At 42.3% G+C, this 12,905-nt stretch overlaps 1 protein-coding gene across 1 annotated transcript; it reads left to right on the top strand.

Annotated features, from left to right (window-relative positions):
- Window positions 1-7,934: 7,934 nt before the first annotated feature.
- On the top strand, window positions 7,935-10,190 carry LOC108330453 (uncharacterized). The gene is made up of 2 exons (XM_017564935.1): window positions 7,935-8,008; window positions 9,431-10,190. Exons 1-2 carry the CDS (start codon window positions 7,935-7,937, stop codon window positions 10,188-10,190), a joined length of 834 nt encoding a protein of 277 aa, XP_017420424.1.
- The last annotated feature ends 2,715 nt before the right edge of the window (window positions 10,191-12,905 follow it).

Below are 12,905 nucleotides of genomic sequence, written 5' to 3'. Positions count from 1 at the left end.
AACATGATCTTAGTTTAAAAGCATATATAGAACGTGTAGTTATTAAATTTATATTTTGAGTAATGTATAATGTTTTAAGGAATAAAATAAGAAATTTATATATAGGTAATTACAAATCAATGGAAACCATTAAGTTATGTGTTTTATATGATAATTTTTTTTGAAGATAATAGTTTAATATTGTTTTAGTTACAATAAAATTAGCGGTTTTCTTTTGGTTATTATAAAAATAATCTTCTTTTGTTTATGAAACAGCCCCATAAATATAGATCAAACTAATATTTCATAAGCTATTCCATTTTGGTATTAAGAAAAACTTAATTAACTCTAAAACAGGAAACATGCATGAAAATACAATTGAATAATTTAAATTGAATATGTTAACTGTATTTCCAAACGGTTAACATATTTTTTTTAAGTTTTTCTTTAATTTTATAATATTATTTATTTATTTTAATAAATAATATTTTATAAATTATAATATTAATACATATTTAATTATATTAAAAATGTTAAATTAATTAAATATTTATTATATTAAAAAAGATGTTTATGAAATGTAAATAAATAATTTTTTTAATTTAGTTTTTAATTTAAAATATTAAATTTTTAATATTTTTTATTATTATTAGTAGTATTAATAAATAAAAGTTAGAAAAAACCTTAACGTCGTTCGAATGCCGGTAAGTAAATTTTTTAACCGATTTTCGAATGCCGATAAAATATTTTTGCCATTTTGGAGGTACAGGATGAAAAGTGAGAGATGTAGGAGAAACTGTTCTTTGGAAAGATCTTGATACTTAACCATTTATATATTTTTTATTCTTTTACATTTGAAAATACATATTTAGCATAAATCTATTCTTTATTGTGTATCGTATAGAATTTGGTTAGACAGAGATTGACATCTTCATTTGGATCTGTAAGTGAGCCATCATCAAAACCGAATAGTTAAAGAAGTGAACCGATTAGTGATTGGTCAAGATAATTAATATTAATATTGACCAACTTAGATATAAAGTGTGATCATTCATAATTGTAATTAGATTGATGTTAATCAAAAATCCACTTTATAATTTATAATTATAGGTTTGAGGTAACGAGGTAAGTGATATGAATTGATTGTATCATTAATACCTGAATTGTCAACGTCGAGCTGACTTTGATATCAGAACACTTCTGTAGGTAGATACCTTCTGAATGTTTTGGATGATCGGTTACTTAAGATTAGACTATTGATCTCGATTCTACATTTGAAACATTAATATTATTTCCTCAATAAAAATGTAGACACAATGTTTCCCACATGCATACAATGCTACAATCAAACTATCCCTTTCTTTAACCTTGGTCGTACACAATGTCTTAATAAGAGAACATGTGGTCGGCGTGAATAGTCGCTTAAGTGGTCGGCTTGATGGTCAGCATGTTGGTGTCCGATCCTTTTGGGTACACGAGCCCCAAGCCTAAGCAGAGTTCACCGAGTTCACTCGCGAGTCTACCGAATCTACACTCCAATTTAACTCGAGTTTCACAACCATTTATGTTCCAGCACTGTATGTTCCAGCACTGTATGTTCCAGCAACTTACAGGGAATATTGACTGCCCCCACACATCACCACGATTACTTCAAGCTAAGCACGCTTAACCATGGAGTTCTTATGGGTTAGGCTACCCAAAAGCAAATGCATTTTTGGTGATATGAGTAGCCAAATCAATCCCTTTAAGTTATCTTTCAACTGTATAGTCTCATACCTATACAGTCTCTAGATCCCTCTCATTCTGGTGTATGTTCGATTCATCCATGTGTCCCTTCCACTGGAAGCCTGCCAGGAGTCGCTCCTTGTCAGTGCCCCTTGCACTTCGTGTCTCTTGCACCGGCGATCACTCCCCGCCCTCGTCAGTGCCCGGGTGTCACACAATTGGTCATCGGAGAAGAACCCAATGTTTGAACGCATCAAACTCACCTTCGACGCCAGCACATATGACTAGTCACAACTGAATGGATCAGACCTGGGCTGCTCTATGATCAGGGATGTGCCAACTCAAGTTTTTAAGGTTCCTCTATCCTACCAACAAAGTGTTCTCAACAAGTCGCAATTAGTTTATCTAAGTCATTTTAACTGTCCTATGGTGTTCTAGACTCCAGTTGCCCAATTTCACTAACTCACTATCTCAATTCTCCTAAAGTGACTTAGACCTCTACCAATTTACTCAAACAGTGTATACTTACCTTATCTTCCATTAGATCACCCATTTAACAGAATACATACATCAAACATGCCTAATTTCAGATATCCACTTCATACAAACAACTACACAGTCATTACTTCAAACATCACATGTTATACAGTTAGGTTCACATAACGCATCATACCCAAGCAAGTGAAATATCACTCCAAACAGCATACCAAGTCAGAGTATAGCCTACATATGTCTCATACAAGCAATGAAAAATATTTATAGCTCCCTTTACCTTCTTCTTTTGGGTTGCTCAATTCAATTCACAGTAGATGCCCTAACAGTACCCTCCACACAGAGCGAAACTTGACAGAACCTACAGATCACCAAATTGGTGATAGAACATAGCTCTTAAAGCTCGAATAGACAGAGAATGGAAGGAAAAACGTACAAGGCACGTGAACCCAGCAAAGTTGCATGCCCTAGGTTCTAGAACAGTGAAAGAGAAGGGGAAAAGGGAACTTACCGGTCGGAAGAGGAAATTGTTCGGTTCAAAATGAAGCTCTTGCCATCGCGATCGTTTAGGCACCTTCAAATTAAAATTTAAACGGTTCAGTGTTTGGATCTTTTAGAGAGAAGGCAGAGCAATCATTTAGGAAAAAGGGTTTCTGTTTAGAGAGAGAAAGGAAAAAACAGAAATGAAGACTCTGGCTTTTGGGGAAGGACCCTTGCTAAGGTCAGGTTCCCTTAGTCTGGGCCTAACTGCCTCCAACTAGGGCCCAATAGCCCTTTTTATTTATTTAGGCTCTTACAAATTGGGCAAGTTGGGCTAGTCTAGATGAGTAAATTAGAACGGGTTAGGGTCAGAAAACTTAGGTAGAATTGAAATTGGGTCCTTAGTTTAATAACATTAGAGTTTTAATGAAAAGTTTGGTAGTGATTACTTTAGAATCATGTTAATGTCACTTTAGGAACGCCTAGACAAGTTTAACTAGGTATGAAATATGAGTTAGGGGCATTAGAAGTTGGAAGAAAGGTCTAGAACTGGTAAGGAATGGTTGAGTATATAATTCTGCAGAAATTTCGTTCTACTGATTATGCAGAGTCGCTATGCGAGTTGTCTCGCATAGCGAGACCTTGTAGAGGGTGCTCACTGTCTGGGAAATTCGTTGTGCGAGCTGTGCGCTGTGCGAATTACCAGAGGGTGATGCTCTCTGTTTATGGACTCGCCATGGCGAATCCTGTCGCTATGCGACTGATGGTGGTCTGGGATCACTGCCCATTTAATTCGAAGGGCGAGTGGGGCGCGTAACGAGAGCTTTGGGGAGGTTGGTCTCTGTCTGGGTTCTCGCATAACGACCTGGGTGCGCTATGCGAGAGGTTTGAAGTCTGATGTATGCTGCGACTTAATTCGCTATGCGAATTAAGGTGTGCGCTGTGAGATATCCGCTTGTCTCGCCTTGTGAATGGGATGCGCTGTGCGAATTCTTTTGGGTTAAGTCTCTTCTTTTGCTCTCTCCATCTCTTGAATTATTCTAGTGTGTGCATTGTTTGGGATGCATAAAATGATATGATCATGTGATTTATGTGGGAAGTATGTGAATGTAAGGGATGTGTATGGATTCACTGTGATAATATGATGGTATCTGGATATTCATGTCTGGAGTTAAGTTTCAAAGTGACAGTATGGTCCAAGGACGTAATTCCATGATCCTCAAGGAGATGATACATGGTGGTGCCCTGGTGGTGTGTAGAATGATTGCATGGTAGCTCAGTCATGGGGGTTTTCCTAACGCTCCAATGGTCTTTCATTTTCAAGTAGAGAGGATTGATCCATGTGGTGAGGAGTAGCAGGAGGTCCTAGTCTTGGAGGCTTCCAGTATGCTCCAAGGCGCGGAACAGACTAACCTCGTGAGTGTGGTAGGGTGGAACCCATTGGCAACGGCTTTGCAAAGCAGTAGAGGCCACCACGAGTGCATAACCCGCCATAGCTCGGTAATCATTCTAGTCCGGACGAGTCAAGTTTAAGTGCAACAAGTCATGTGTGTGTAGTGTACTGTATTTGTCCTTATTTGCATGTTGCCTGTGATTGTTATAACATGATTTTATAACTAGCTCACCCTTGCTTGCTTGTGTTTGTGCATGTTGTATGTGTTTCCTTTTGCGATGATCATCCACTTGGGTGGGAGCAGATGGCGAGGAGGATACTTTGGAAACAGCTCTTGAAGGGGACGGCAGTGCTGCAGCTTAGATTTGCTAGCTTTTATTCCATGAACTCATATTATTTTGAAGAACTTTAGTGCATTTAAAGTTTTAAATTCTCTGTAATTTCCAGGGAGAAACTCTAATACTCTAGTTTTCAATTCCATACTATTCTAAGGATGACTGTAATCCTAATTACTCTTGACTGATTTCATATATTATGCATGATGACGTCTTTATTATATGTATGCCTTTTCTATATATTTTGGGACATCACACTGTTCAGTTTCAATTCATGTTGCTTAATTTTGATTTTGATCATCTGACCAAGTCTAGCAGACTCCATAAGTATTGTTTTATGGTTTAGTGCTGGTTTTACATTGAGTTCCTTATTTTTGTTTGCTTAATTCAGTATTGTACCCATTTTCATGTTTAATTTCTAATTTAAAATTGTATACTCCTGTTTCAATTGAGTTTCAATCATTTTAAATCAGTTTCACATTTCCATCTCATAATGCTTAGTTCAATTTCCAGTTTTATATGTTTTCCACTGTTTTAGCACTAGTTTGCATTTTTGGTTTTGTCCCTTTGATTTAAGTTTGTCGTTTTAGTTTATTTTCTAGTTTTAGATTTAACTTTTACATTGTTCCTTTGATATAATCTCATTCCAATGGTTACTATAATAGTTAGTGTAGCGTGCTTCATAAGTTTGTTTGACTTAAGTATTTCATCGCACACTTTTATGCATTTTCATCTAGAAGTTTGTTTGACATAAGCATTTCATCGAACACCTTCATGCATTTTCATATAGACATTTCATCGAACACCTTTATGCATTTTCATCTAACATTTTCGTTTCTCACTGTTTTGAATTCATTGTTTTCAATGCTGTAACATGTTTCAATTCATTGTTTAGTCCTTCTTTTGGTTCCATTACATGATTTTCATCCTTTTAATACATTTTTACTTTGCAATCCACTCTTGCCTTTGTTTTTTTAGTTCTTTCATCCTTTATACATTTTTAGCATACAATATAACATATATTTTTTATAAATAAAAGATTTTTTTCAAATTCAATTATGTCATATGTAGATTGAAGGAAATTGTAGTAATGAATCATGTGATAAATGGGAGAAATTCACGAGATCATTTTTTACAATCGAATGACCCACAATTCTTCCAAAGGCAAAGACAATTGTGTTTGTTGTAGAGGCAAAACTATATTCTGGGCCTCTGAATTCTTAAAAAGAACTTACTATCAATTACTAATAGACTAGTTCTGTGCTTAATGTTTATTTCATTGTTCTGTTCATTATGATTTTATTTTATTTTGTCATTTTTTAGACAAATTTTGATACTTGGATCATGTATAAATGAAGATTAATATTGCTTCAAGAGACGTGAAAATCTTATGCAAACTAAAAAAATTGAGTAAATATCATTTTAAGACATCCCTAAGAAAGATCAGTACAACTTGTCATTATAAATGAAAACATAATATTGGCAAAAGCATATTAAATGTATTTCTAAATAATAATAATATGTACTTCACCAGAGAAATGATAGCACTCACGTTTTTACATGACATTTCGAATCGAATAAGTACGAAAAAACAAATCAACGGGAATTGTATAGTCAATGAAATAGATCGAAAGAATTGAAAAATTAATTAAAAACTATCGTCAATTCAGTAATACAATTTTTCTCTCTCACTATTATTGAATTTCAAAGATGCAAAAGATAAATAAAAATTATAATAAAATAAATGGAAATAAACAAAGATGTGCATAAAAAATAATTTATTAAAATAAGTCTATATTTAAATATTATAGTAGTCAAGATGTAGGAGAAACTGTTCTTTGGAAAGATCTTGATACTTAACCAATTATATTTTTTTTATTCTTTTACATTTAGAAATACATATTTAGCATAGATCTATTCTTTATTATATCGTATAGAATTTGGTTAGACAGAGAGCAGATGGTCAATCTTCATTTGGATCTGTAAGTGAGTCATCATCAAAGATATATTTGTGGAAAAAGTGCTTTCTCAAAGATATCTTTGTGGCAAGTCATGGCGAGTAAAGAAAGGTCTGAGCAAAAACTAAGGTGTATTTTAATTTGATGCCACCACGGATACTGTTATGGTGGATATAAATTCCTCACAGGTATATCAAAACCATTAACATAATGTAAGTGAAGTGGATTATTTATTTATTGGATACGCATTGCGTTTGATGAGAGTTATATACAAAACCAGATTTTGTCTAAACATGATCTTAGTTTAAAAGCATATATAGAACGTGTAGTTATTAAATTTATATTTTGAGTAATGTATAATGTTTTAAGGAATAAAATAAGAAATTTATATATAGGTAATTACAAATCAACAGAAACCATTAAGTTATGTGTTTTATATGATAATTTTTTTTGAAGATAATAGTTTAATATTGTTTTAGTTACAATAAAATTAGCGGTTTTCTTTTGGTTATTATAAAAATAACACTAGTACAATTAAGGGAAATGGCAGCGGTTATTTTTACTGATAGGCACTGGTTCCTAAACCGAGGCATATTCAGGCGAGGTAAAAAGCGGTGGACTTTATGCCTCGGTTTTGAAACGGGACATATAATGATACGATTAGGCCTCGGTTCTAATATCCGAAATCGTTTCACTCCCTTTACTGCCTCGGTTGGAGCCTGAACCGAGGCAGTAGGGTCCTTTTTTTTATTTTTTTTTCTTCTTCACCAGCCACTCATTTCATTTTGGTGCCTCAAGCTTCTTTTATGTCTTTGCTCAAGCTTCTTGACAAAAAAATTTCAAAAACAAACCAGACCAAACACGCTTAAATCAAGCTTCAATGGCAGACGAAAACAAATTTTTTGGTACAAAGCATCCTTCTCAGATTCAATTCAACAAATCAATTTAACAAGTAAAGTCAAATTCAATTTAACAAAGGAACCAAACAAATCAAATCTTCGGTGTGAACTCAGATTCAATTCAAAACAAAAAGAAATGAAATCAGGAGAAAAAAGCTTCTGGATTCGCCTCCGCCACCTCAATCGCCGCATCCGCCTCCGCCTCCGCCATCACCGCTGCCTCTGTCGCTTCTCCTCCTCCTCCGCCACATCCTCTGCATTCGCCTCCGCGCCCTCCGCGCCCTCCGCGCCCTCCGCATCCGCCTCCGCCACAAGGCCCCCATCCCCGCGCCGTTCTTCTCCGTTACAGAGCCTCAATCCCAGCATTCTCATCATTGTCGCTTCCTCCTCCGCCACCTCAATCATCGCTGCCTCCGTCGCTTCTCCTCCTCCTCCGCCGTGCCCTCCGCATCCGCCACTGCCATGCCGATATTCTCCTCCAGCCGCCGCATCTCATCGGAGATTGTCCACTCCTCTGTCGCGCGCTGCTCTTCCTTCGCCGCCGCCGACTGCGCGATGCCTCTCCTTCCTCTTCATCGCGTGCTCTTTACGGAAACGGTGGCAGATCTGGGGCTGGCAGTGCCGTGGTGTGGTTTAGTTGTGGGAGGTTCGTGGGGGTAAGGAAGAAGCGGCAATGGAACGGAGGGAGAGAAGAATCCAAGAGCGAGAGGAGGCGAGAGCCTGGGAGGGAGGCGAGAGCCAGGGGAGGTGAGAGCGAGGGGAGGGGAGGGGAGGCAAGAGCCAGGGGAGGGAGGGAGGGAGAGCCAGGGGAGGGAAGGAGGGAGGGAGGGAGGGAGAACCAAGGGAGGCGAGAGTGCGGAGGGAGCTAGGTTAACTTGGGGAAAATTTTGGGGAAAAAAAGAGAGGCTTATATGCCTCGGGTCTGAGCAGTAGAGGCTTATGCCTCGGTCCTTCCTACCAACCGATGCCGTATAGTTCTTTCACCTCGGGTTTCTCTTAACCGCGTCAGAAACTGCGTCAGACACTGATAATTAGGCACCGGTTGCCTTCACAACCGAAGTGATATCTCTTTTTGACACCGGTCTCGTCTGAACCGAGGCCTATAAGGTCTCGTTAATTACGAAACTGCCACCGTGTCTGAATAGGCAGCGGTTTTGTATAAAAAGAAGTCTATTGTGCGAGTTTAAAAGTATATTTTGTACTAGTGTAATCTTCTTTTGTTTATGAAACAGCCCCATAAATATAGATCAAACTAATATTTCATAAGCTATTCCATTTTGGTATTAAGAAAAACTTAATTAACTCTAAAACAGGAAACATGCATGATATATATATATATATTTATTGTAATTCCAGCATTTACTACAAAACATTTTCCAAATGAATGCATCCTTTGGCTCTAAAGTTCAAAACATGATGATAAAGCACCGTTACGTATAAACATAACTACAATAACGTGAAACTATATGATTTAAATCTCTAGATCAGAGTAAGCCAACACTCTTATGGCCTATTATCTTCACCATATGCAGCACCAATCAATTCAAAGAAGGAAAGCTAATAATAACTGTACCAGCAGGGACCGGACGTCGTACGGAAGGACATCCACGTCATTGGATTGCCAAACGGACTGGCCGCCCACAATACCGTATGAGACCCAAGGACCGGCTGCCGTACGGAAGGACATCCACGTCATCGGACTACCAAACAGACCGGCCGCCCACATTACCGTATGAGACCCAGGAAACTACCCTTCCACTTACTATTGGGAAGGGTCAGGTATCGAAGGGCGGACGCCCATGTGCCCGTGATCACTCACTATTATGAAAGGTTATGTATGGCAGGGCGGACACCCGTGCACCCATACCCAAGACTCACCCGAAGCCGGCCGCCCAGGCCGCGGACCCGTTAGGACCGGCCGGTCTTGAGGATAAGACCCGCGAGGACGGCCGGTCTTGAGGATAAGACCCGCGAGGACGGCTGACCGTGTTACTAATCATCTTAGTTTAAGGTAAGTAGGGTTTAAAAGCTATTTGGGCTGAATTGGGCCGTGATTAACTTTTCACTAATCCCAAGCCCATAGCGAAAACTATAAATACAGATCCAGGGTGAGTGGTAGATAGGTTGCATTTACTGCACATTCATTACTGTCTGAGAAAAACGCCTTAGCTCTCAACTGACTTTGGAAGACGAGGCCCTTGAATGGTTCAACAACCTGCCTCCCAATTCCATAGAAAATTTCGTCGGACTGAAGCAGCTATTTATCCGGCAATTCGCGGCTAATAGCACACAAGACTTGACTGTGTTTGAGTTGGTCACCCTGAAGCAGGGAAAGGAAGAAACGCTGAGAGCGTTCATGGACCGGTACCAGAAAACCGTCCGACGGGTGAAGGCGTTAAGCCCGGAGCTCGCCCTCCATTACATCCTACCCGCCCTCAAGCCCGAACCATTCAAAGACAGCGTCTGTCGGCGAGCCCTTAAGACTATGGAGGAGCTGAGGGAACGCGCGACAGACGAGATAAGGGTTGAGGAGATGAAGTTATCCTACAACAAGGAGAGTCAGGAGCTGAGGAGCGAGAAGGCGGACGAGGGAAAACTCGGTAATTCGGTAGGAAAACCGGGCGACAGCATGCAGAAGGAGCCGTGCCGAGGGCCGCGTTTCCATCAATACACCCCTCTGAACGCCTCCCGAGAAAAGATCCTTCGGGAGGCGCTCAGCGCGGATCTGCTCCCAGAACCTATGAAGCGCCCCACACCATCCGGTGCGGATGGAAGTAAACACTGCGCCTACCACAAGAATATGGGTCATACCACCGAGGAGTGTGTGACCCTGAAGGACAAAATTGAAGAGCTGATCCAGGCGGGAAAGCTAAAGAAGTATATACGGGACGACCGTCCTCACGCGCCCGCCGAGAGGACTGCCAGGTGACCAACATATAGGTCCGACAGACATAGGAACGACCGGACCGAATATCCTCGCTCCGAGCGGAGACGAAGCCGAAGCCGCAACAGAAGTCGCGAACGTCCACTAAGGGGGCACATCAACACGATTTTAGGAGGGTTTGCCGGGGGAGGATCATCGTCGTCCGCCCGAAAGTGCCACCTACGAGCACTACATTCTGTGCACTCGGTAGATAGGCCCCGGCGCACTATGCCCCCCATCACGTTCTCGGATGAAGACTTCCACGCGCCCGACCCCGACCAGGACGGCCCGATTGTGATAACGGCCGAGATCGCCTGCTACGGCGTCAGCAAGGTCTTGGTAGATCAAGGGAGCTTAGTGAATATCCTCTACTAGAAAACTTTCCAGCAGATGGACATCTCGGAGGATCTCATCGTTCCTTACAATGGCCAGATCGTAGGATTTGCGGGAGAGAGGGTGGACACCCGTGGTTATCTGGAGTTAAGGACGAGGCTAGGAACCGGACGATCCAGCGAAGAAAAAAGAGTCTGGTATCTGCTGGTCGAAGCCAACACCTCGTACAATGTGTTGCTCGGCCAGCCGTGCCTAAACGCGTTCGGGGCAATCGTGTCCACACCCCACCTCACGATGAAGTATCCCTCCGAAAAGGGAACCATATGCACGGTCTGGGCGGATCAAAAGACGGCCCGGGAATGCTATGCCGCTGGTCTGAAGCTGCACACCCACCAAGGGAAGAGGAGGGCGATCGGCTCCGAAGTCGCCATGGCCGACCTCGACCCGAGGACGAACACTGAAGACCGGCTGGAGCCTACGGGAGAAACCCAGCCGGTCCTAATAGGGAAGGAGCCTGCCCAGACGACCACCATGGCGAGGGGATTGGACCCTGAGATGGAAAAAGAGCTTAGATCGCTCTTATGGAAGAATAGGGACCTATTCGCATGGACGGCGGCCAACATGCCGGGGATTCACCCATAGGTCATGTCTCACAAGCTGGCCCTGTTTAAAGAGGCCCATCCGGTGGCACAAAAGAAGCGGAGACTGGGAGATGAGAAAAGAAAAGCTGTCGAGGAGAAGGTAGGGAAATTAAAGGCGGCCGACTTTATCAGAGAGGTCACTTATACCACTTGGCTCGCCAACGTGTTAATGGTAAAAAAGGCCAGTGGGAAGTGGCGAATGTGCACGGACTACACTGATCTGAACAAAGCCTGCCCGAAAGACTCTCATCCCCTGCCTAGCATTGACGTGTTGGTAGACGGTGCGTCCGGACACCGGATACTTAGCTTCCTGGACGCATATTCTGGGTATAACCAGATACCCATGTACGGGCCTGATCGGGAGAAGACGACCTTCATGACGGAGCGGGCAAACTTCTGCTACGAGGTGATGCCCTTTGGCCTGAAGAACGCAGGGGCCACTTACCAGCGATTAATGGACCGGATCTTCCAAGAGCAAATTGGCAGATGCATTGCACGCTACCTGCTAGTAGGGGACAGTTTGTACAGGAGGGGGTTCTCCACCCCCCTTCTTAAGTGCCTAGGGGACCAAGAGGCGCGCTATGTGATGGACGACTCCACAATGGCATATGTGGTTTTCACACTGGTTGGCGGATGCTAAAAGCCCGAGTTACAAGAGCCGGCTACTATTGGCCGACCATGGAAGCTGATACAGGGACGTTCGTCCAAAAATGCCTCAGTTGCCAAGCGCACGCCAACAACACTCACCTGTACCCTCACACTTTGCATACGATCGTGTCGCCCTGGCCGTTCGCCCAATGGGGGATGGATATCGTAGGACCGTTCCCCATCGGCCGGGCCCAGAAGAAATTCCTGTTGGTAGAGGCCGAACCCCTAACGACTATAACGGCCGCCCAGGTCCAAAAATTCTGCTGGAAATTGATATGCCGCTTTGGCCTCCCGCGCACTGTCATCACGGATAACGGCCGACAGTTCATCGATAGAAAGCTGGCCGAGTTCTTTGAGGGGTTGGGGATTAGACATGTCACCAGTTCGGTAGAACACCCCCAGACGAACGGTCAGGTGGAAGCGATGAACAAGATTGTAGTCGCTGAGCTGAAACGGTGGTTAGGAGAGCGAAAGGGAGCGTGGGTCGACGAGCTACCCGAAGTCCTGTGGGCCTATCGATGCACGCCTCATGGAACAATCGGGGAGACCCCCTTCAACTTGACATACGGCACTGATGCCATGTTGCCGGTTGAGCTAGGAGAGCCATCATTGCGGCGGCAGGTCGAGGACTTGCAGCTGAATAGCCAGGAACTAAGGATCGAGCTGGACTCCTTAGACGAACGTCGAGACCGGGCGGCCTTAAGAGCCGAAGCATGCAAACGCATGGTGGAAAGAAAATACAACTCCAAGTGCGGCCTAGAAGCTTCCAGGAAGGCGACTTAGTATAGAGAAAGGCTGGAGAAGCTCGCCGAGTAGCTGCGCATGGCAAGTTGGCAGCAAAATGGGAGGGACCTTTCCAGGTAGTCCAAGCGCTCGGAAATGGAGCGTACAGACTACAAAACTCGGACGGACGACCTATCCCAAACACTTAGAACGCCACACATTTGAAATTTTATTTCAGTTGAATTATGACTTGTATTTTCATTATTCAATTATTAATTCAATGACAAGACGCCCGTTTTCTCTCAAGATTAAGTCTCAGATTAAAGCAAAAGTCCCCAGGAACCACTGTCAACTTGGTCGGACGGTGAACGGAGAG

The sequence above is a fragment of the Vigna angularis genome, chromosome 4, assembly GCF_016808095.1.
Source record: "Vigna angularis cultivar LongXiaoDou No.4 chromosome 4, ASM1680809v1, whole genome shotgun sequence".
In the NCBI taxonomy this organism is placed as follows: domain Eukaryota; kingdom Viridiplantae; phylum Streptophyta; class Magnoliopsida; order Fabales; family Fabaceae; genus Vigna; species Vigna angularis.
This window is presented reverse-complemented; position numbering and strand designations above follow the sequence as displayed.